This window comes from Dermacentor andersoni, chromosome 6 (genome assembly GCF_023375885.2).
Source record: "Dermacentor andersoni chromosome 6, qqDerAnde1_hic_scaffold, whole genome shotgun sequence".
NCBI lineage: Eukaryota > Metazoa > Arthropoda > Arachnida > Ixodida > Ixodidae > Dermacentor > Dermacentor andersoni.
In genome coordinates, this window is record NC_092819.1 from 69799964 (window position 1) to 69824304 (window position 24341).

Genomic DNA, 24341 nt, shown 5'->3' on the forward strand with positions numbered 1-24341 from the left:
TTCCGATAGCTGTTGGTGGAGCCCACGACAAGAAAGTGGTTTCTCAAGTGTCTGGAATAACGCCACGTAACAGAACGAGCGCAGAAAATTAGCTAAAGTGTCTATGCAATGCTGCGCATCCTGTCGCAGTGCAATCCTAGCTCATTGGCGCCGAGTCATGCAAGCCACAGAGGTGGAAATGAGCTCGATGCTGAACCTACCACACTGCTTTCTCAATAGCTACCTTTCCACCGTTCCAAAGGTCTATATGTCGTCAAGATGTTTTTCTTTTATTCGGTATCAGTTCTGTGCTGCATTATTCATTGTACTTTGTATGGCAGCTGTCAGTGTCGTACAGAGTTACGCCGTCGCCACATCTTTTCTTGAATGCATTGAGGCAATCCTTTGAGACGTCATCCTCAGTACCCTTCGCTGTCCAGAGGAAACAAACTGAAAAAGAATGATTACAAATTTTACAGCGAAGCTGTTAGTCTCTCGTTGGTCGGCATTTTCGCGTCCACGCTCGTGGGCAAAAAATGTGGGCCGACTTCGGAGGTAGTGAAATACCGGGCCGACCCGCGACCTAGGTGAAGCAGGCTTCAAGCACTAAGGAAAGTGAAAAGTGTACACTTACATTGGAATCACGCATAATACATACAGAGCAGCATTTGTTTCAATATGGAACAAGAAGAAGCATCCGAAGCACATAATTGATGATAAGGCGCTGCTGAACAATGCGAAGCCCGTAGTGCTTTCCGCGTATTCTTCCCAGTAAAGATTACTGTTGCGCAAGCTGCCGTTGCCGCGGTAGCGTGCGACGTGGGCATGAATAGCCATTCGTATATAAAAGAACCAGCCCGGTAACTCAAAGCCTACTCACGCTCTTCTATAGCTTGCTTTATTCCCTCGTTCCACCACTTACGTGCTTTCCTCTTTCTAATCCAATAAATTCTTTTGCCAGGTCTGTCTTATCTCCTGCTGCATGACGACGACTACATCATCGTATTCCAGGACTGTTGTAGTAAGCGCCTCCATTTCCTTTTCTATGTTCTTTTTTGCCATCTGTGCTATTTGTTTTTCTTTCACTTTTAAGCATTCCGCTGCGATTGGTTTTGTTTTTTTACATCAGTATCTCTCCCCAATTTTAAGTTCAAACAATAATTATCATTATCCAAACTATTTTTTCCATGTCTATCTATCGTTATTTGGTCTAGTCATTCGTAGATCGTTTCTCAGACTACGACGTAGTCGATACCCGACTGCCTCCATCCGCATTGCCACGTATGTCACAGTAATCATGTCATATCACAAGAACCCAACAAACAATGACACCAAGGACAATATAGAGGAAATTACTTGTGCTTAATAAATAACATAAAGAAACGATAAAATAATGGAAACGAAAGTGGATGAAAAAACAACTTGCCGAAAGTGGGGATCGGTCCCACAACCTTCGAATTTCGCGTGCGATGTTCTACCAATTGAACTCCCGCGGCGCCGCTTCCCCATCCATTTTCTTGGATATTTATGTTTCCTAGCAGAACCCTGGGAGTGTTAGCCAGCGCCACCACTCAGAGACCACGGCGGCGAATGTGGAAACTCCTTTCTGCCGCAGGCGTCACGAGAACGTGATCTTCTTGGGTGAGGGCAACCGGTCAATAAACCCGCACATGCTACCTGAAGGCATCAATGTTGCCGTATTCGAGACCCTCGTTATGTAATAAACGAGAAGACAAGAGGTTAACCGTGGGGCCCGATTTTTATTAGTCATATCATAAGAATCCAACAAACACTGACACCAAGGACAACATAGGCCGCCAAGGTCCGTGAGTGATGACGCTGGCTAACACACCCAGTGTTCTACTAGGAAACATAAATACCCAAGAAAGTGGATGGGGAAAAGGCGCCGCGGTAGCTCAATTCGTAGAGCATCGCACGCGAAATGCGAAGATTGTGGGATTGTTCCCCACCTGTGGCAAGTTGTTTTCCATCCACTTTCATTTCCATTAATTTATCGTTTATTTTATTCATTAAGCACAAGTAGGTAATAACCCCTGTGTTGTCCTTGGTGTCAGTGTTTCTTGGCTTCTTATGATATGGCTCATAAAAATCGGGCCCCTCGGTTAAGCCCATTTCTTCTCGTTTATTACATAACGAGGGTCTCGAATCCGGCAACATTGATGTCTTCAGGCAGTATGTGTGGGTGTATTGACCGGTTGCTTTCACCCAAAAGGAACACGTTCTCGTGACGCCTGCGGCAGCAAGGATGTTCCACATCCGCCGCCAAGGTTTCTGAGTGGTGGCGCTAGCTAACACTCCCAGGATTCTACTAGGAAAGATAAATACCCAAGAAAGTGGATGGGGAAACGGCGCCGCGGTAGCTCAATTAGTAGAGCATCGCACGAGAAATCCAAAGATTGTAAGATTGTTCCCAACCTGCGGCAAGTTGTTTTTTTATCCACTTTCATTTCCATTAACTTATCGTTTCTTTATTTCACTTATTAAGAACAAGTAATTTCCCCTATGTTGTCCCGAGTGTCAGCGCTTGTTGGCTTCTTATAATATGACTAGTGAAAATCGGCCCCCTTGGTAAACCCCCTTTTTTCTCGTTTATTACAGGAATCATGTAGTCATTCAAGTTAGGCGCGGGTCTTTTTCTCAGTATTGAGGCCATTGCTTCCAGGACGAATTACTGCGGTCAATAGGTTGACGAATCAGGAATATAGAAACTCGCTACTTCGCTTCACAAGAATTCACTACCGTCGCATAACGCAACCATTAAATTTTAATGGTTCAGTGCTGCTGGTACACCCAAATAATTAATTTTTATTTTAGCATTGTGTTGCCTTGTGAAACTTAGTACATCGCCATCATCGTGAGCCTATTTTGACGTCCACGACAGGACGAAGAGCTCTCCCGGCGATTGCCCGTCTTGCGCTAGCTAATTCCAACCTTGCGTCTGCAAATTTCCTCATTTCTTCAGCCCACATAGTTTTCTGCCATTCTAGGCTGCGCTTCCCTTCCCTTGCCACTCGTTCTACAACTCTAATGGTCCGCCGGTTGTCCATCCTACGCATTACGCGGCCTTTCCAGCGCCTTTATTTATTTATTTTTGTCTTAATGCCACCTAGAGTATCGGCTACCCCCGTTTTCTCTTTGATCCGCACCGCTCTCTTCCCGTCTCTTAAATAATAAATATATAACTTGTTGCACAAAAGCAAGCACATGTGCCACATAACAGCAACGCAAAATAGTAAAACTAAATTTGTATGGAAGCACCAACAAAGTTGTCACATAGGCCCCCGGAGATCACACTGTGTCAAGTTATATGTAAAAAACTCTGCGAAGGAATTATAGCATATGTGTGTTCTTTTGTAGTTTACTGCAAGACAAGTGATTTTAATTATTAGTTGTTCCTCGTAAATTTCCTACACATATCTAAATAATAAATTTGCTTTCAAAAACAGCAACGCAAGTGAACTTTACACCAGGCTTTGCGGGAACGTCCCAAAAACGGCAAACGCATAACAGCATTCTTTCCTAAATGGGCATGCACTTGAAGACGTGCCGGCATCCACAACGCCTTTGCATTTCTTCTAAAGAACGTCTTGTCAATTACTAAGACTTTATTAATCACCTAACATATAATCACAGTTATTAGCGCCATCTAAGGCCTGCCATTCTACATAAGTCGGCTACAGTTTATCGGTCTACCACACAGAATTATTTCAATTTGGAGCAGTGGATGTTGTAGCATTAGATGTTGTGGCAAAACAGTGCTCCTGAAGGCCTGGCCACCAGACCCGAGCCACGGCTAGTGCACGCTTAGTCGTCTTCAACAAGCAGTAATTCTGCTGCGGCTGTTCTAATGATGCAGCGTGCGTCAAGTCACACAACGTTTACAAAACCTGAAAGATACCATTTCAGTTTTCTGATATCTGCTACTAATCCTGTAAAATTAGCGCTTTATTTATTTTCCTTCCCTCGTTTTCAAAGGGCTAATTTAAGATATTTCGTGCCTCAAACTAAAATTCTCCTTTAAATGCTCGGTAACTTTTTTTCCTCTACGACGACATAAACATCGTGCAAACCCTTTCATCCAGTTGTATATACTGATAGAATTTTCGCATTTGACTTTTAGCTGAATACAAAGATTACACTTAGCGCTAAGCTAAAGCTTCCTTTCCTCATCGAAATTTTGGTCAAGTGTATTTGTTCTTTGCAATATACCAACATTGAGAATGCTACGGCCATGACATGCTTCACGCTGTCCAGCTCACACGCTGAAACGCAACGCACCACTCAATCAAGCAGCCTTGTCTTTTAGGATTACGTGACTATGGTAACTGACACTGAAGACCAAAGAACCAACGTCAGAACTGCCTGTATTGTGCACAACTTACTGTTCCTATCTGCTTGCCTTGAGGTAAAAATATTCCGCACGCGTTCCTCGTCACTTCTAGCGCGCGCACCGCTGATGTTACTTCCGCTATAAACAGTTGTATCATTCATACATAAATCGTCCACATCCTTCATCTAAGATGAATTTCTTGCTAGCTGCTAACTGGTGCGGTAATACTGACTTAAAGGGACACTAAAGCGAAACAATAAATCAGTTTAAACTAAGGAAGCATTGTTCGAGAACCCTGCAGGCAGCCATTTAAAAAAGATAGTTTGATTATTAGATGAGAAAATGAAGGTCCAAGTATTAGTATTTGAATTTCGCTCTGAAACTGCAGCGCCGGTACGTCAGCGTGACGTCAGCGATTCCAAAGTATGTTATCGCATTTGGGCCACGCTGGCTGAATAAAGGTTCCCGAAACTTGCCATGTTTAATATTTGGTTCACTTGGAACCCAATGTACTCAGTCTGTACCGCTATACATAATTAGTAGGCCCTAGAAGATGCCATCAAAATCCATAACTTCACAGCCACCAGGTCCGGGAACTTCAAGTAGGCGTCGCCACCCGTATTTCGTTTTCGCGCTTTTTCTGGCTTACCAAGCGTCTTATCTTTGTAAGAGTGGTATTTTTGGTGCTGTAGAAAGGTAATTTACTGATGCAGAAGAAATCATTTTTCACTTTAGTGTATCTTTAATTATCATCATCATCATCATCAGCCTAGTTACGCCCACTGCAGGGCAAAGGCCTCTCCCATACTTCTCCAACTACCCCGGTCATGTACTAATTGTGGCCATGTTGTCCCTGCAAACGTCTTAATGTCATCTGCCCACCTAACTCTCTGCCGCCCCCTGCTACGCTTCCCTTCTCTTGGAATCCAGTCCGTAGCTCTTAGTGACCATCGGTTATCTTCCCTCCTCATTACATGTCCGGCCCATGCCCATTTCTTTTTCTTGATTTCAACTAAGATGTCGTTTACCCGCGTTTGTTGCCTCACCCAATCTGCTCTGTTCTTATCCCTTAACGTTACACCCATCATTCTTCTTTCCATAGCTCGTTGCGTCGTTCTCAATTTCAGCAGAACCCTTTTCGTAAGCCTCCAGGTTTCTGCCCCATATGTGAGTACTGGTAACACACAGCTGTTGTACACTTTCCTTTTGAGGGATAGTGGCAACCTACTGTTCATGATTTGAGAATGCCTGCCAAACGCACCCCAACCCATTCTTATTCTTCTGGTTATTTCAGTCTCATGATCCGGATCCGTGGTCACTACCTGCCCTAAGTAGATGTATTCCCTTACCACTTCCAGTGTTTCGCTACCTATCGTAAACTGCTGTTCTCTTCCGAGACTGTTAAACAGTACTTTAGTTTTCTGCAGATTAATTTTCAGACCCACCCTTCTACTTTGCCTCTCCAGGTCAGTGGGCATGCATTGCAATTGGTCTCCTGAGTTACTAAGCAAAGCAATATCATCAGCGAATCGCAAGTTGCTAAGGTATTCTCCATCAACTTTTATCCCCAATTCTTCCCACTCCAGGTCTCTGAATACCTCCTGTAAACACGCTGTGAATAGCATTGGAGATATCGTATCTCCCTGTCTGACGCCTTTCTTTATTGGGATTTTGTTGCTTTCTTTGTGGAGGATTACGGTGGCTGTGGAGCCGCTATAGATATCTTCCAGTATTTTTACACATGGCTCATCTACACCCTGATTCCGTAATGCCTCCATGACTGCTGAGGTTTCGACTGAATCAAACGCTTTCTCGTAATCAATGAAAGCTATATATAAGGGTTGGTTATATTCTGCACATTTCTCTATCACTTGATTGATAGTGTGAATATGGTCTATTGTTGAGTAGCCTTTACGGAATCCTGCCTGGTCCTTTGGCTGACAGAAGTCTAAGGTGTTCCTGATTCTATTTGCGATTACCTTAGTAAATACTTTGTAGGCAACGGACAGTAAGCTGATCGGTCTATAATTTTTCAAGTCTTTGGCGTCCCCTTTCTTATGGATTAGGATTATGTTAGCGTTCTTCCAAGATTCCGGTACGCTCGAGGTTATGAGGCATTGCGTATACAGGGCGGCCAGTTTCTCTAGAACAATCTGACCACCATCCTTCAACAAATCTGCTGTTACCTGATCCTCCCCAGCTGCCTTCCCCCTTTGCATAGCTCCTAAGGCTTTCTTTACTTCTTCTGGCGTTACCTGTGGGATTTCGAATTCCTCTAGGCTATTCTCTCTTCCACTATCGTCGTGGGTGTCACTGGTACTGTATAAATCTCTATAGAACTCCTCAGCCACTTGAACTATCTCGTCCATATTAGTAACGATATTGCCGGCTTTGTCTCTTAACGCACACATCTGATTCTTGCCTATTCCTAGTTTCTTCTTCACTGTTTTTAGGCTTCCTCCGTTCCTGAGAGCCTGTTCAATTCTATCCATATTATAGTTCCTGATGTCCGCTGTCTTACGCTTGTTGATTAACTTAGAAAGTTCTGCCAGTTCTATTCTAGCTGTAGGATTAGAGGCTTTCATACATTGGCGTTTCTTGATCAGATCTTTCGTCTCCTGCGATAGCTTACTGGTTTCCTGTCTAACGGCGTTACCACCGACTTGTATTGCGCACTCCTTAATGATGCCCATGAGATTGTCGTTCATTGCTTCAACACTAAGGTCCTCTTCCTGAGTTAAAGCCGAATACCTGTTCTGTAGTTTGATCCGGAATTCCTCTAGTTTCCCTCTTACCGCTAACTCATTGATTGGCTTCTTGTGTACCAGTTTCTTTCGTTCCCTCCTCAAGTCTAGGCTAATTCGAGTTCTTACCATCCTGTGGTCACTGCAGCGTACCTTGCCGAGCACGTCTACATCTTGAATGATGCCAGGGTTCGCGCAGAGTATGAAGTCGATTTCATTTCTAGTCTCACCATTCGGGCTCCTCCACGTCCACTTTCGGCTAACCCGCTTGCGGAAAAAGGTATTCATTATACGCATATTATTCTGTTCTGCAAACTCTACTAATAATTCTCCTCTGCTATTCCTAGAGCCTATGCCATATTCCCCCACTGACTTGTCTCCAGCCTGCTTCTTGCCTACCCTGGCATTGAAGTCGCCCATCAGTATAGTGTATTTTGTTTTGACTTTACCCATCGCCGATTCTACTTCTTCATAAAAGCTTTCGACTTCCTGGTCATCATGACTAGATGTAGGAGCGTAGACCTGTACAACCTTCATTTTGTACCTCTTATTAAGTTTCACAACAAGACATGCCACCCTCTCGTTAATGCTATAGAATTCCTGTATGTTACCAGCTATTTCCTTATTAATCAGGAATCCGACTCCTAGTTCTCGTCTCTCCGCTAAGCCCCGGTAGCACAGTACATGCCCGCTTTTTAGCACTGTATATGCTTCTTTTGTCCTCCTAACCTCACTGAGCCCTATTATATCCCATTTACTACCCTCTAATTCCTCCAATAACACTGCTAGACTCGCCTCACTAGATAGCGTTCTAACGTTAAACGTTGCCAGGTTCAGATTCCAATGGCGGCCTGTCCGGAGCCAGGTATTCTTAGCACCCTCTGCAGCGTCACAGATCTGACCGCCGCCGTGGTCAGTTGCTTCGCGGCTGCTGGGGACTGAGGGCCGGGGTTTGATTGTTGTATTCATATAGGAGGTTGTGGCCAAGTACTGCACCAGGGTGGCCAATCCTGCTCTGGTGAGAGAGTGCGTTACCGGTTCTGGTCACCGGGATCAGGCCGCACTCCAGGCCTGTTTGTGCAATTTTCTCAACACACGTTTTTCTTTTTTTTTTTGGTATTTTCCGGTGGAGAACAGCGCGGCACCGGCATTTGAATCACGGTCCTCTTGCACTGGAGACGGATACTCTACCGTCCCCGTAGGAGTTAAATTAAAAATTAATTTATGGGGTTTTGCGTGACAAAACCACTTTCTGATTATGCACGCCGTAGTGGAGGACTCCGAAAATTTCGACCACCTGGGGTTCTTTAACGTGCACCTAATTCTAAGTACACGGGTGTTTTCGCATTTCGCCCCCATCGAAATGCGGCCGCCGTGGTCGGGGTCCGATCCCGCGACCTCGTGCTCAGCAGTCTAACACCATAACCACTGAGCAACCACGGCGGGTCCCGCAGAAGTTGCACGCCTCATTTAACCTACAGTGGTGCCCTACTTGGTCAGTCAAGGTGGACCAATCTGAGCTCGGTTATACCGCATGGATGGCACTCGGCTAGAGAACCTGGTATTTATGACCTGCACATGTGAGTGTGAGGCCATACATATTTGAAGATCTATATAAATATATATATATATATATATATATATATATATATATATATATATATATATATATATATATATATATATATTTTTTTTTTTTTTTTTAGGAGGGTTCCCGTACAGTGATAAAATAAAGGAAAAGACATTAAAAGAAAGAAAAAAAGAAAGAAAAAGGGGCAGAAAAAAAAGGAACATAACAGGTGATTTGAACTCGTGACCCTTCGATGTTGCCCGGAAAGATAGCTCAGTCGGTTGGGTCGTCAGGCCCCAGGCTACTTTCAAGCGCCACAGCTCCTGCTCCGAGCCTCACACTTACGTGGAAAGAGACTCATGTTGTCCGCGATAGTTCGTTAACAAACTATAACACGGCAATCAGCACTCGAATACGACGAGAGAAATTACTGAGACGTGGAAAATTCCCTTGAAAAAAAAAAAATCTGGTTTGCTAGGCAAATGCTTGTATGTATTGAACCTCTTAAAAGATGAGGGGTGAAATATGCGCTCACCGAGAGGGCATCTTCAGCACGAGACATCCCCAAGGCACCTTACAGAGATGTGGAGAGCTTCGCGGCCGGAACGAAGCTTCCCTTCTCCGCCGGCCAAGAGGGGGAAACGCGCTTTCCGATCGCTCAAGGTTGCGCGGACAAAGCCTAACTCTAGCGTCTAGGAAAAGCTTAACCAGGTGCGATGGCGGCACGCATAGCGTGGGAAGCTAGCCGCCAGAATAACTATACCAAGGACTGCTGCTGATGAGGGCGAAATACCTTCGTGTAATTATAATAACCCTAATAGGACTACTTTCGAAAAAAAAAAAGGAAACGGCCCAGAGGGCTATACTACGAGAGCTATGACTGATAGTTTTCTCTCTCTATATATATATATATTCATCTCATCTATGGGATCGCATGCGCGCGCTGTTTCTTTGTCTCTGCGTGTAGTACAGTTAAGAGAGCCAGTTTAAGGGCGGAGTAGTTGGAAGGCATACTTTCTAGGAAAAATGGCCGCTCAAGGAGAAGAGCGAACTCGAGCGGCTTTAGAGGCTAGGAAAACTGCCTTAAAATATTTAGACTTGAGGGAAAGCTTCGTTAACAAACTATAACACGGCAATCAGCACTCGAATACGACGAGAGAAATTGCTGAGACGTGGAAAATTCCCTTGAAAAAAAAAAATCTGGTTTGCTAGGCAAATGCTTGTATGTATTGAACCTCTTAAAAGATGAGGGGTGAAATATGCGCTCACCGAGAGGGCATCTTCAGCACGAGACATCCCCAAGGCACCTTACAGAGATGTGGAGAGCTTCGCGGCCGGAACGAAGCTTCCCTTCTCCGCCGGCCAAGAGGGGGAAACGCGCTTTCCGATCGCTCAAGGTTGCGCGGACAAAGCCTAACTCTAGCGTCTAGGAAAAGCTTAACCAGGTGCGATGGCGGCACGCATAGCGTGGGAAGCTAGCCGCCAGAATAACTATACCAAGGACTGCTGCTGATGAGGGCGAAATACCTTCGTGTAATTATAATAACCCTAATAGGACTACTTTCGAAAAAAAAAAGGAAACGGCCCAGAGGGCTATACTACGAGAGCTATGACTGATAGTTTTCTCTCTCTCTCTCTCTCTATATATATATATATATATATATTCATCTCATCTATGGGATCGCATGCGCGCGCAGTTTCTTTGTCTCAGCGTGTAGTACAGTTAAGAGAGCCAGTTTAAGGGCGGAGTAGTTGGAAGGCATACTTTCTAGGAAAAATGGCCGCTCAAGGAGAAGAGCGAACTCGAGCGGCTTTAGAGGCTAGGAAAACTGCCTTAAAATATTTAGACTTGAGGGAAAGCTTCGTTAACAAACTATAACACGGCAATCAGCACTCGAATACGACGAGAGAAATTACTGAGACGTGGAAAATTCCCTTGAAAAAAAAAATCTGGTTTGCTAGGCAAATGCTTGTATGTATTGAACCTCTTAAAAGATGAGGGGTGAAATATGCGCTCACCGAGAGGGCATCTTCAGCACGAGACATCCCCAAGGCACCTTACAGAGATGTGGAGAGCTTCGCGGCCGGAACGAAGCTTCCCTTCTCCGCCGGCCAAGAGGGGGAAACGCGCTTTCCGATCGCTCAAGGTTGCGCGGACAAAGCCTAACTCTAGCGTCTAGGAAAAGCTTAACCAGGTGCGATGGCGGCACGCATAGCGTGGGAAGCTAGCCGCCAGAATAACTATACCAAGGACTGCTGCTGATGAGGGCGAAATACCTTCGTGTAATTATAATAACCCTAATAGGACTACTTTCGAAAAAAAAAAAGGAAACGGCCCAGAGGGCTATACTACGAGAGCTATGACTGATAGTTTTCTCTCTCTCTCTATATATATATATATATATATTCATCTCATCTATGGGATCGCATGCGCGCGCTGTTTCTTTGTCTCTGCGTGTAGTACAGTTAAGAGAGCCAGTTTAAGGGCGGAGTAGTTGGAAGGCATACTTTCTAGGAAAAATGGCCGCTCAAGGAGAAGAGCGAACTCGAGCGGCTTTAGAGGCTAGGAAAACTGCCTTAAAATATTTAGACTTGAGGGAAAGCTTCGTTAACAAACTATAACACGGCAATCAGCACTCGAATACGACGAGAGAAATTACTGAGACGTGGAAAATTCCCTTGAAAAAAAAAATCTGGTTTGCTAGGCAAATGCTTGTATGTATTGAACCTCTTAAAAGATGAGGGGTGAAATATGCGCTCACCGAGAGGGCATCTTCAGCACGAGACATCCCCAAGGCACCTTACAGAGATGTCTCTTTAATTATAAACCCTTCTAAAAACAATTTTTTTTTATCAGCTCAGCGACTTTTATCGACGTAGATTGTTCTATCACTCTGCCCTCATTTCTATGTCCGACAGTGTATCATTTCTTGGAGTGTACCTTAATTTCAGCCTGTATTACAGATAACATGTTATTAACGTTAGGAAAAAGCGCGTTTGGGTTTAATGCATTAATCAAGGCTCGGCCCTATTTTTTCAACTAATGTACCAATGTTTCTTTACATCGCTTTCATCAACAGTAACCTAACATCCGGAATAGTCTCCTGTGCAAACATGTGTCCCTGTCACACTTCGTGTTTGCAACATATCGAGAACTAAACTCTCCACATTATTACGCACAATACATGAGGTACAATTGCTCGTTCACTCTTCCCTGAATATCCCATTTTATCAATTTGTAAGTCGTTTGATCACCGCATTACTAGGCTGTACTTAAGATTAATATTATTAAACCGCCCTTCGAACTAATCAGTAAGGATTTATTGTGAAATACGAATAACACTTTTTTTTCCACCAGAAAAAATGTATTTGTACCGCCTATATATTCCAATTAAGGTATAAAAACTCTACAATTTACTGCAACACGTCTTTGGAATCACCTATCCTTGCATAGAAAGTGGCTATAACATCGCTACCTTAATTCAAAAGAGCTCTCAAGGCATTCCTTATTTAGATATGACCTCAATGTGTGTTCTCTTGCAGGTTTTCTATACAGTTTCCTGTTTTATGTTATTGTATTTTGCACAGATTTTTGTTTCTGATTTGTACGAGTATATTATTTTGTACGAGTATATTATCATTTAGTATTGCTTCCTTATTCCGATAAATGTACACCTGTAACCTTGATAGGGAGTCCCATTACCATCCTCAGACTGTGGTACCGTACTGTGAAACAGTTTGTCTGTAACATATATGCACTTTGTACTATTGACCATAAATGAAAAGAAAATGTTACAGCATCATAATAACAGTGCCCTCTGCGCAAACGATTTCAATATAAGTCTAATGTATATGCGTGTCCAAAAAGCAAAAACAATAGTATTATCTATACAATGTCTTTAGCCCCTGAGGAAGGCGGAGCTCTGCTCCTTCCTCAGGGGTTAAAGTCGCTAAGTTCATGGTTAAGTCGATAATGTTACCCTTGAGGAACGAGCCCCGCCCTTTCCTCAAGGGTAACATTATCGACTTAACCATATATACCTTGACTTTTAAGTAAAATTTTCCGTATACCTCTCACCTTCTTTTGGTCCCATGGCTATTATGTCGACAATGCAAGTTTTATAATCGCTGTAGACAGCCAAGGCCGGAAACGAATTCCAGTAGTCTGCAAAGATAATAGTTTCAGTGTTATCTCCTGTATATTTGCTTGAGTGGTGGATTTCTAGTGCATTGCTGTGTAATCGCGGTCGTATGTTTTAAGTACACGGGAGGTGCTCGTCACAAAACACATTATAGGAAGCGCATTAGGCGGTGGTGCTCGACGATTTCAAATTAAAAACGCAGCCGTACTTCTTGAAAGTGATAAAAATTGATTCCTCGAGGTGGCTCGGCACTAATATTCTTGAGCTCCTGAATACAACTTCAACTTACCCACAGCGTATAAGATATTGCAATTGTTCCAAGCAATGATAGCATTCTGCTTTCAACAACGCCCAGGCAGAGTAACAAGGCTTGACTTTGAGGCGATGTTCGTGAGATGTTTGACAGCAATATGTAACGTCGCGTTCAATAGGCCTAAAATTAGTTGATGTGTACGGACGCAAAGTATATGCACAATAAGGTTATGACGACGGCTGCAGTAATAGTGCTGTGAACTTTAAAGAAAATTGGGAAGCCCGCAACACAACCGGGGGCTCCTGCGAAAGAACTAAAGGGAACACATTGGGGGACTACATGGGGGACTACATTGGGAAACTATTATGATTGACCTTTGTTTCCTATTGTAACTCCTGCCGTTTAGCTTCGACATCGCGTTTACGAAGATCGGCGTCTTCTTGCCGCTTTGCACGCCGAGCCACGTTGCCTGGCCCGTGCTTCTTCCGAGGCGTACTTTCGCGTGACTTGGCAGGTGCCGCCGAGGTAGATGCTCTTAGATCCATTTTGCGACACGTGATGGAGACAAGCCAACACGCGCGTCCTTTTATGTGCAAGTGGCGAGCCCTCTACCGCAACGTCACGAACCGATAGGTTGCTTGCTTTCACGCTGTTTTTGTTTCTATGTTCTCGCGTGCTACTGCCAAGCATCTGTAGGGTGCGTCAGCCACGTCAAGCCTTCTCACTGGCTTTTAGACGGCAAACGCAACATCCTTATGATGCTAAATAAACGTTTTGTGTTGAATTGTATACACTGGCAGACAGCCAGAACTGCACAGCTACAGTAAGGTTGCGCACTAAGGCGAAGTCCTTTTCGGTTGTCAACATTTCCAACCAGCGGTCAAAGACGCTCTCTGTTCTCATGGCGTACAGTTTACCAGTTTCGGCGTCATACGGCTTACTTTGCTGAAACATTTCACGCTAGCCTTCGGCTGTGAAACAAAACCACAGGAACAAGGCTATTTTTGTCTTCTTGTAATCCATGGACTATTCTGGTGACAGGCGAGCGACGACTTTCAAGCCTTCTTCACTGAGGCACAAACTAAGAGCTGTAGCCCACTTCTCCTCAGGCCACTCTTGACCAGTATAGCTATGCGCTCGAACCTCTTGAAGTACGCGTCGAGGTCGCCACGACTCTCGTTGAACACCGGTATCAAGTTATGAGGCTTTATCAAGCTCGGCTGGTTTCGATTTCTTTCACGTTCTTCACCACGAGCTGTTGTTCTCTACTGCCTTCTATTTTTGCCAGATTAAGGTGAATATAAATGCCCTCTCTTCCACCTTCACACGTTCTTTCGTCGCCTCTCTTCACGCGACTCGTTGCTCACGCGGATTCACAGATTCCTCGTAAGCCCGGTCTCACTGTGCCTCTGCGCGTGTCCTTAGCTCTGTCCCATGAAATCCCATGCGTTCTGTCAGCGTTACAAGCTCTTTTTGGCAATCTTAACTATAAGTATATCAATTCGGGGCAAACGGCTTCGTCCTGTCGCTGCGGACGCCAGTTGTGAGGGAAGGTTTGAAAACTCATGGCAACGACGGTTTCGCCTCCTTTACCGTGTATTTTCGAACCTTACCTCACGATTTCTTAGGTGTGCCCTATTCGTATTCGAGCAAGGATATTGTTTTGTGATAGTTCTTGTGGATAGCTATTTTTAAGTTCATCTAAATTGCATGTAACATCGTTGTGGTTTCATTTCCCAGATTTCTTGCCAATTTGTGTCGATCTTTTGTCTCCAGGAAAGGCTTCTTGTCCATCGAAGAGAGAAATGTAATTATTGCTTGCTCTCGTTGCGATACATGCCGCCATTTCATCTGCAAGCACGTTTCCTTCAATGCCTCGAGGGCGCAGCACCCAACATTTTTACACGCTGGTTATATGGTACTTTATATGGGGAATGAAGATTTTGGGCGAGCCAATACACTTAAAAGCTTTCTGAAAACACGTACCACAGGTAGCAAGAACGTTTGATGTCTGTGTAGCTTTCGTGTCACAACGGCAGTGTCCCCCGATTGTTGTGAGCATAAAGCCGCCCACAAGAGTATGTAGCGGTCTGGAAGCAGGTCAATTAGGCTATAAAGTTTTGTTTTGGCGAGTTCATATTTAGACCGAATTTATATACGACAAACGGCAACCAACTTGTTGAAGGGAATTGTCAACAGAGATACTACCTTAATAGATATCTGAAACGCTGAAACGCAGTAGTTTGGCAAGCGGCAGACTTGTCGGCAATAATTGCTACACCATCGGACAGAGCAATCCTGTCGTGCCGGTGAGTCTCTTTAGAAGCTGGATAAGATGGATAAGCCTCCTAAAGCCGCATAAAGCTAGGCCGGTCCATAGACTCTTCTTCCGTTATGTCGTCAATGTTCTGCGTAAATCCCCCAGTATTTCACTCCTTTATCTACGTCGCCATATTTCTCAGTATTTCTTTAAAGAATGGTCTGTGCATGATGGTGAATTTTATGTTTTGGCTCAAGAGGGGCCTGCGCCTTAGTCTTTTTTTTTTTGTCTGTCACGGGTGACAGCCGTGCCTCTCCTTCGGTACTAAAGGCGCAGGAGTCGTGTGCATTGCCTCCAGGAAGATAGCGCATGCACTCATTTTCTGCCTGTCTATTATAGTTGAAGTACCGCCTGGTGAGGAAAAGCATTCTGGCCTGAACGCCCTGGAGTCGCTGAGATATGTTGCAGAGTGGACCGAGTACTTTTACCTTCTGGCACCGCTGGGCAGGCACCACGGCGCGCGGCTGACTGCGCACCGGCCGGGTAGATAGCAATGACCAACGTGGCACGGTCCTCTGAGGCGCCACATGGGAGTAAGCCGTGCTGCGAGAAACTAAGGATCATTTCTTCCTTTGTTTAAGGTATTTTTCTTGACCGGTAGCGAGATTTGTTTTCCCTTTTCTTTCCATCTTGGGCAAGATCGCGACTATGCTGCTTGCTTGCATTCGCAGCTCACACAGAGCACAGTATCAGTACCGCTGGCAACGGAGTCGTCTTGGGCCGCGCACTTTCCCAACTATAGTTGCTCTCGGCAGATATGGGAGACGTGACCACACAAGTCATTCTTGACGCACCACTAGTAATTGAAACATAAGGCCTAAAACACGTTTTATTGTATCCTAATTCCAGCGATTTGGGGAGCACACAGGATACAAATGGTTTGGTACTGCGAAAGGTATGGTAGGATGGGATAATTTCTCTTTGTGCTGGACAAAAATATTGTCACGTGGTAGTGACGGTTGAGGACACAGCCTGTCACTGGCGAAACCAACTTTATTGGGCGAACCTGTGCCGAGAAAACACCGGCTACACTCAATGCTAAACGAAAACGGCGAACACAGTCAGCAATCGGCGAAAATTTGATCAGCAGATCAAGCGCGTCGGCTTTTATAGATCAGTCATCGAATGTTTCAGAGTAATCCCTGGGATCCGCTTGTCTTCCACAAAGTTGTACACTATTCGCGTCGTGCATACATGCAATCCGATTACACAAGATTCGGTGACAGACATCGGATGGAACCATCGATAACATTCCAGAAACTTCGTATGCATGCAGGCGCGTCCTGCGCTGTCCGATAACATTTGTTAGGCGGTGAAACGTGGTCGCCCGATAAAGATAAGGAAGTACACGTGTCAATATGAGTGGCTGTCTTTCGTACATACTCGCTATAACGCGGTACGATCAGGTAACACAGGAAAGGACGTTCCTTGAGTGGTAGGCTATACTATATTTTCGGCACTGGCGACAGCCCCCCCCACTCCAAGGGACCGAACAACCGCACGTTAGAGACTGGGCATGCTGGAATCTTGCACGTGCCAGCAGAACATCGCTGCTATAACCTAACGCGCTATAAACAACGATGGATATGTCGCACCTGTTAAACCGAGTCACCGGAGAAGGGCAGAAAAAAAAAAGGGCAGAGAGAAGAGAGGAGGTGACAGTAGAGAAAGAAAAGATAATAGAAAAGCGATATATCGAGGATGAGGACAGGAACAGGCGACCGCCAATCTTGCTCGGAAAGCGCAGTCGTCTAGGAGTGCCGTCTACGTAAATCTGGCACCGAAGTTTGTGTGGCCTAAGACGATAGGCCAAAGGCCTTGCACTCATCGGGGGGCTCAGCCACCACGACCGCTTTTTCCGGACACGTTCAAGCCATGTGTCCCAGACCGTGTCCAACCTCCATGTCATCGGGCCTGAAATCTCCGCCTAGGTCAAATATCTGCTGAGAAAGGCGTCCCTGAAGGGGACACTAACCAACACAGGAATAAAAAAGTATCTTCCCTATGCTTCATAGTGAATGTACGACTTTTTTGAGACATGATGGTAAATGCGAAAAATTGCTCCATCATAACATGTATCTCTTTTATCAATATCGACAATTTTAGTTATTTTTCCTGCGCCTAAAGTAGCATTAACTTTGTGTCTCTGCCCTAATGCTTCTAGTAAAGAAGTCCCAGTTTCACCCGAAAGGGGAAGCGAGCTATTAGACAGCTATACGAAGTAAGGGTAGTAGTTTTATTGGCAGCAATGACTTCTAAACACTCGCTTACTAACTAAATTAATCAGCATAGTGCTACGCGTCCACAGACAAACATGAGCACATCCCACTCGATGTCCACGGACACTCGCTGTCAAAACGGTGGCGAGAGGGCGCGCAGCAGCAGCAGCGAGCAAATTGCCTTCGTGCTACCTCTCACTTCAACGCGAATTGAGCAGCGAGAACACAGCGTGCACGAAACTATCAGCCCTCGGCGCACCTAGACTCTGTCCCCAATCATCATCATCATCATCATCAGCCTTGTTACGCCCACTGCAGGGCAAAGGCCTCTCCCATACTTCTCCAACAACCCCGGTCATGTACTAATTGTGGCCATGCCGTCCCTGCAAACTTCTTAATCTCATCCGCCCACCTAACTTTCTGCCGCCCCCTGCTACGATTCCCTTCCCTTGGGATCCAGTCCGTAACCCTTAATGACCATCGGTTATCTTCCCTGCTCATTACATGTCCTGCCCATGCCCATTTCTTTTTCTTGATTTCAACTAAGATGTCATTAACTCACGTTTGTTCCCTCACCCAATCTGCTCTTTTCTTATCCCTTAACGTTACACCTATCATTCTTCTTTCCATAGCTCGTTGCGTCGTCCTCAATTTAAGTAGAACCCTTTTCGTAAGCCTCCAGGTTTCTGCCCCGTAGGTGAGTACTGGTAAGACACAGCTATTGTACACTTTTCTCTTGAGGGATAATGGCAACCTGCTGTTCATGATCTGAGAATGCCTGCCAAACGCACCCCAGCCCATTCTTATTCTTCTGATTATTTCCGTCTCATGATCCGGATCCGCCGTCACTACCTGCCCTAAGTAGATGTATTCCCTTACGACTTCCAGTGCCTCGCTGCCTATTGTAAATTGCTGTTCTCTTCCGAGACTGTTAAACATTACTTTAGTTTTCTGCAGATTAATTTTTAGACCCACTCTTCTGCTTTGCCTCTCCAGGTCAGTGAGCATGCATTGCAATTGGTCCCCTGAGTTACTAAGCAAGGCAATATCATCAGCGAATCGCAAGTTACTAAGGTATTCTCCATTAATTTTTATCCCCAATTCTTCCCAATCCAGGTCTCTGAATACCTCCTGCAAACACGCTGTGAATAGCATTGGAGAGATCGTATCTCCCTGCCTGACGCCTTTCTTTATTGGGATTTTGTTGCTTTCTTTATGGAAGACTACGGTGGCTGTGGAGCCACTATAGATATCTTTCAGTATTTTTACATACGGCTCGTCTACACCCTGATTCCGTAATGCCTCCATGACTGCTGAGGTTTCGACAGAATCAAACGCTTTCTCGTAATCAATGAAAGCTATATTTAAGGGTTGGTTATATTCCGCACATTTCTCTATCACCTGATTGATATTGTGAATATGATCTAGTGTTGAGTAGCCTTTACGGAATCCTGCCTGGTCCTTTGGTTGACGGAAGTCTAAGGTGTTCCTGATTCTATTTGCAATTACCTTAGTAAATACTTTGTAGGCAACGGACAGTAAACTGATCGGTCTATAATTTTTCAAGTCTTTGGCGTCCCCTTTCTTATGGATTAGGATTATGTTAGCGTTTTTCCAAGATTCCGGTACGCTCGAAGTCATGAGGCATTGCGTATACAGGGTGGCCAGTTTCTCTAGAACAATCTGCCCACCATCCTTCAACAAATCTGCTGTTACCTGATCCTCCCCAGCTGCCTTCCCCCTTTGCATATCTCCCAAGGCTTTCTTTACTTCTTCCGGTGTTACCTATGGGATTTCGAATTCCTCTAGACTATTCTCTCTTCCATTATCGTCGTGGGTGCCACTGGTACTGTATAAATCTCTATAGAACTCCTCAGCCACTTGAACTATCTCATCCATATTAGTAATGATATTGCCGGCTTTGTCTCCTAGCGCATACATCTGATTCTCGCCAATTCCTAGTTTCTTCTTCACTGCTTTTAGGCTTCCTCCGTTCCTGAGAGCATGTTCAATTCCATCCATATTATACTTCCTTATGTGAGCTGTCTTACGCTTGTTGATTAACTTCGGAAGTTCTGCCAGTTGTATTCTAGCTGTAGGGTTAGAGGCTTTCATACATTGGCGTTTCTTGTTCTGATCTTTCGTCTCCTGCGATAGCTTACAGGTATCCTGTCTAACGGAGTTACCACCGACTTCTGTTGCACACTCCTTAATGATGCCCACAAGACTGCCGTTCATTGCTTCAACACTAAGGTCCTCTTCCTGAGTTAAAGCCGAATACCTGTTCTGTAGCTTGATCTGGAATTCCTCTATTTTCCCTCTTACCGCCAACTCATTGATGAACTTCTTACGTACCAGTTGCTTCCGTTCCCTTCTCAGGTCTAGGCTAATTCGAGTTCTTACCATATCCTATGGTCACTGCAGCGCGCCTTGCCGAGCACGTCCACATCTTGTATGATGCTAGGGTTAGCGCAGAGTATGAAGTCTTATTTCATTTCTAGTCTCGCCGTTCGGGCTCCTCCACGTCCACTTTCGGCTATCTCGCTTGCGGAAGAAGGTATTCATTATCCGCATATTATTCTGTTCCGCAAACTCTACTAATAACTCTCCCCTGCTATTCCTAGTGCCTATGCCATATTCTCCCACTGCCTTGTCTCCAGCCTGCTTCTTGCCTACCTTGGCATTGAAGTCGCCCATCAGTATACTGTATTTTGTTTTGACTTTACCCAACGCCGATTCCACGTCTTCATAGAAGCTTTCGACTTCCTGGTCATCATGACTGGATGTAGGGGCGTAGACCTGTACAACCTTCATTTTGTACCTTTTATTAAGTTTCACAACAAGACCGGCCACTCTCTCATTAATGCTATGGAATTCCTGTATGTTACCAGCTATGTTCTTATTAATCAGGAATCCGACTCCTAGTTCTCTTCTTTCCGCTAAGCCCCGGTAGCACAGGACGTGCCCGCTTTTTAGCACTGTATATGCTTCTTTCGGCCTCCTAACTTCACTGAGCCCTATTATATCCCATTTACTGCCCTCTAATTCCTCCAATAGCACTGCTAGACTCGCCTCACTAGATAACTTTCTAGCGTTAAACGTTGCCAGGTTCATAAACGTTGCCAGGTTCAATCATACATCTCTTTAAAGATAGAGCCCGCGTGGCACGAGCTCAGCCGTGCCATACGCAGCCGCCACCGGAGTAGAATTTGCCACGATGGAAGAGGGCGCGCTTCCCCGCCGCACTCATACCTTGCACGCGCGAGATTGACCACTGCCACCCTCACCCGCTTCCACTCGCACGCACAGCGTACGGCGCGTGTTACTTTATGCGGAACATCGCGGCGATGCCGACTGAGTAAATGAGCCTGGAGTGTCGATTGATTGCTGTCGCTATAAAACACTTTTCTTATATCGGCAACAATTTCGTCTGTAGATAATTGTCAAGCTTTAAAGTTTATGATTTTTTATTACCTTGAGATACTGAATAATTCGTATTTACCGGCATTTATATGCACCATAGCCACGTCTGGACGATCCCCCTTGAGGACATACTCCACTTCGATATCTTTCCTAGAAAAGAAACAGTAAAATGCGTAATCATGCTTACGCTTCCCCAATTTGCTTATCTATGACTGCTACTCAACACAAGGCCTGATACATGCACGCGTTAGCATCCTATCACTGGGATCTATGTGTGTGTTCATTATACCAAACAGAACCGAAAAACGAAGTATCAAGTATTTATCAGGCATTAAGCTTGACCGCGCCGTTAGCCTTCGCGAGGAAAAGAAGTACAAGCAGAAAACTGTCACACCGTTAGTTTAAGATACAAATATTTGTGATAAATTTTACGACCTTGCAATATCACTACCCAACATCAATTTCAGACAATTTCAGTTTAATTTTCACAGCCGAATGACAGCTTTAGGGGAGGGGCAAACACGGGCATGAACTCGTTGGCGAACAACTATATACGTGGCTCTATGAATGTTGCCGCTCTTGAGTATTTCTGTCAGAAAAGCTTGTGTAAAATTCCCTCAGCGCTGAAATACTGATTAAATGTGTCCGACCTTGCCGATAGCAGTCGTACTTTTCTACGCAAACCTGAACTTCGGTATTAAGACTAACGCACAAAGTGAAAAGCCATGGATGAAACAAGGAACATTTTCTCACCTCACTAATACATTGTGATTTCGAAGCCTAACTTAAAGCTGTGGGAACTTTTGCAAATTCTTTCAAAGTTAAGGTTTTCCTAAAGCTCTTGCACAAATTAAAATGCATTGGAATGTTTGCGCTTACCGTTCTGAAATGTCTGGCGATTGTATGTGCCAGGTGTACATTGCTTTTCTAGATGCCATGTCAAGAGACGTAAGTTCAGCACTTAGACACCTGAACTGCCGAAAGTCTGTGCTTCCCACAGCCAACACTGCGTTTGGAATTTGAGCAATAGCCTATAAATAGAATTGAGTTGAAAGAAGGCATCATAAGTATAGTAATTCAAAGAAATTTAAATATTGATACTCTCTTCCGCACGTCGACGATGGTGTTACTACAGTTTCGCGGCAGAACCATATAGCAAAGACCTGAAAAAAATGAGGGACGGTAATTTTATGTGTGATATATTTTATTTTTGTTCTGGAACATACATGTATATCAAGTGGATACAGATGCTTATGTCTAATGTTCTACAAATTCATTTGCGCTGCCATGTAGTTAATATTTAAAGCACAGTACCAGAGTTCACAATTAGCCTGGCAAGTTCGCGTATAATAATATTCCATAACAGAGTGATGTTTGGTTGTGTTGTGTGCCAACAACACTAGCAATTTCATTTACTCAATATACACGGCTTAATGCTAGCTCGATTACAGCATTATCTTTGTGTAAATAACAAAAATACTATAAAAAATTACAAATTTGATTTTAGTTGCGTAATGTTTGCTCTCATTATGTTGCTCTGCTCTCTGGAATTACGAAAAGTAGCCTGTCGTGTGCAAGTGCTGGTATATTTTACGCGGCCCCGAAGAGTGTTATAAAATAGTTCGTATTGGTTCTTATAAGGACAATTGCAAATAAGCTTATAAACAACTTTTTAGTTTCATTCTATATATATATATATATATAGTGTGTGTGTGTGTGTGTGTGTGTGTGTGTGGGATGAAACTAAAAAGTAATTTCTGAGCTTGTTTGCGGTGATCCTTATAAGAACCAATACTACCTATTTTATAGCACTCTTGGGGGCCGCGTAAAAAGTACTAACACTTGCACACATGACACACTACTTTATATATATATATATATATAGAAAGCAAGAGCGCTGCTGTGCGGTTGCCTAAAATGCGCAAAGCAAATATCGCTGCCATTTACAACAAAGCGTCGATGCTTACATTGTATGTGCCCCTGTGGATGTAAACGCAAAATTTGACTAGGCGGAGTCAATCCGAATACAAATCTTTTTCTACACAAGTAGTAAACCATACAGAAGATTCAGAAAATGGGAATAAAGAAATTGAAAGTTCATAAACATGCTCAGTATCCTTTTTTTTTTCAGATGGTCAATTCGCGCGAAATTTGGCCAGAAAGCAAGCAAGTCATTCCAGAGGAAGTGTAAAAGGTCAACATTCTCTTGCTGCATAAGTGGTACCCTCAGAACAGATGCGAGCTTTACCTCCAGCCGAGCTTTCTTTGCGATACTAAAAAGACGGAATTAGCTTCAATAGCCTGTTTTCCGAAAATCTTCTTGCTTCTTCTCTCGTCTGCTCATGTTGGTAAGAGTGATCACTTTGCGAATTGTGAGGACACTCGACTCCACCAGAGCGCCTCGAGCGGCCAGTCGCGCGGCAATTCTGCATGTATTTGCGGGCTTCTTTCACGCTCAGAAAAACTTTTTATGTAGCCCGTATTGAGGAACGGAAAGCTGTATCAGCAGTTTTTCATGTCACTCTACAATTTTCTCATTGACACTTTTTATCTAATTATAATAGTTTGAGAAGTTAATTAATTAATTAAGACTAATTATCTATTAAAGCGGAATGAAAATAAATAGTTTTAAGTTTCTACAAGCGACGGCAAACAACAAAACCTTTGTTACGTCCAGCTACCTGGCATTCGCATATTTTTAAACTATGGCTAAAATTAGCTCGGACGGTCTGTATATACAGACGCGGTGATCTTCTCAACAATATTTAAAGGAAATCTTTTGCATCAGAGCGGACAAATCCGGTTTGTGGGATACTGGGCTGCATTTCAGAGTTATTTCTTGAACATGGCAACACCTTTCACTTCTCAGCCTCTCATTGTAGGCTTCACCTGAGCACTGGTGAAAAGTGGAGAACGAAGTAGTGCTCGCTTGTCGGTACACCGGAAAATTTCATCATCTGGACAAAACTTGTGTATCTGAGCCTCATCTGCAGAGCTGGAATGAAATACTGACGTTCTACCACTACTGCGCCTGCATTAAAAGCATTTCTTTCGCAGCCTTCTGCTAGGAGAAACAGATTCATTAGAACACATTAAAGAAGTTGTTGAAGCTTAATTTTTGAAACAAAATGTTAAATCATTTTTAAAAGTAAAATTTTTTGGACCCGCAATTTCCCTTCCGTGCATAACGAGACAATACTCCAATGTCAACCTAGAGAAAAGGAACGAATAGTTCACGTTCCGCCCTTTCGAATCATAGGAAGCGGAAGGGGTAACGGTGATTGACTAGAGTTCTTATGAGACAAAGCAACGTTCATAGTTTAAAACAACGTGTTCACCC

General features: G+C 44.2%; 1 protein-coding gene across 1 annotated transcript; it reads right to left on the reverse strand.

The window, feature by feature from the left end:
• Nucleotides 1-265: 265 nt before the first annotated feature.
• Nucleotides 266-22062, reverse strand: LOC129382440 (uncharacterized). Its single transcript, XM_055066371.1, has 4 exons — nt 21881-22062; nt 21081-21151; nt 12723-12809; nt 266-429 (listed from the first exon to the last, which is right to left on the reverse strand). Exons 1-4 carry the CDS (start codon nt 21937-21939, stop codon nt 296-298), a joined length of 351 nt encoding a protein of 116 aa, XP_054922346.1. The 5' UTR covers nt 21940-22062; the 3' UTR covers nt 266-295.
• Nucleotides 22063-24341: the final 2279 nt, after the last annotated feature.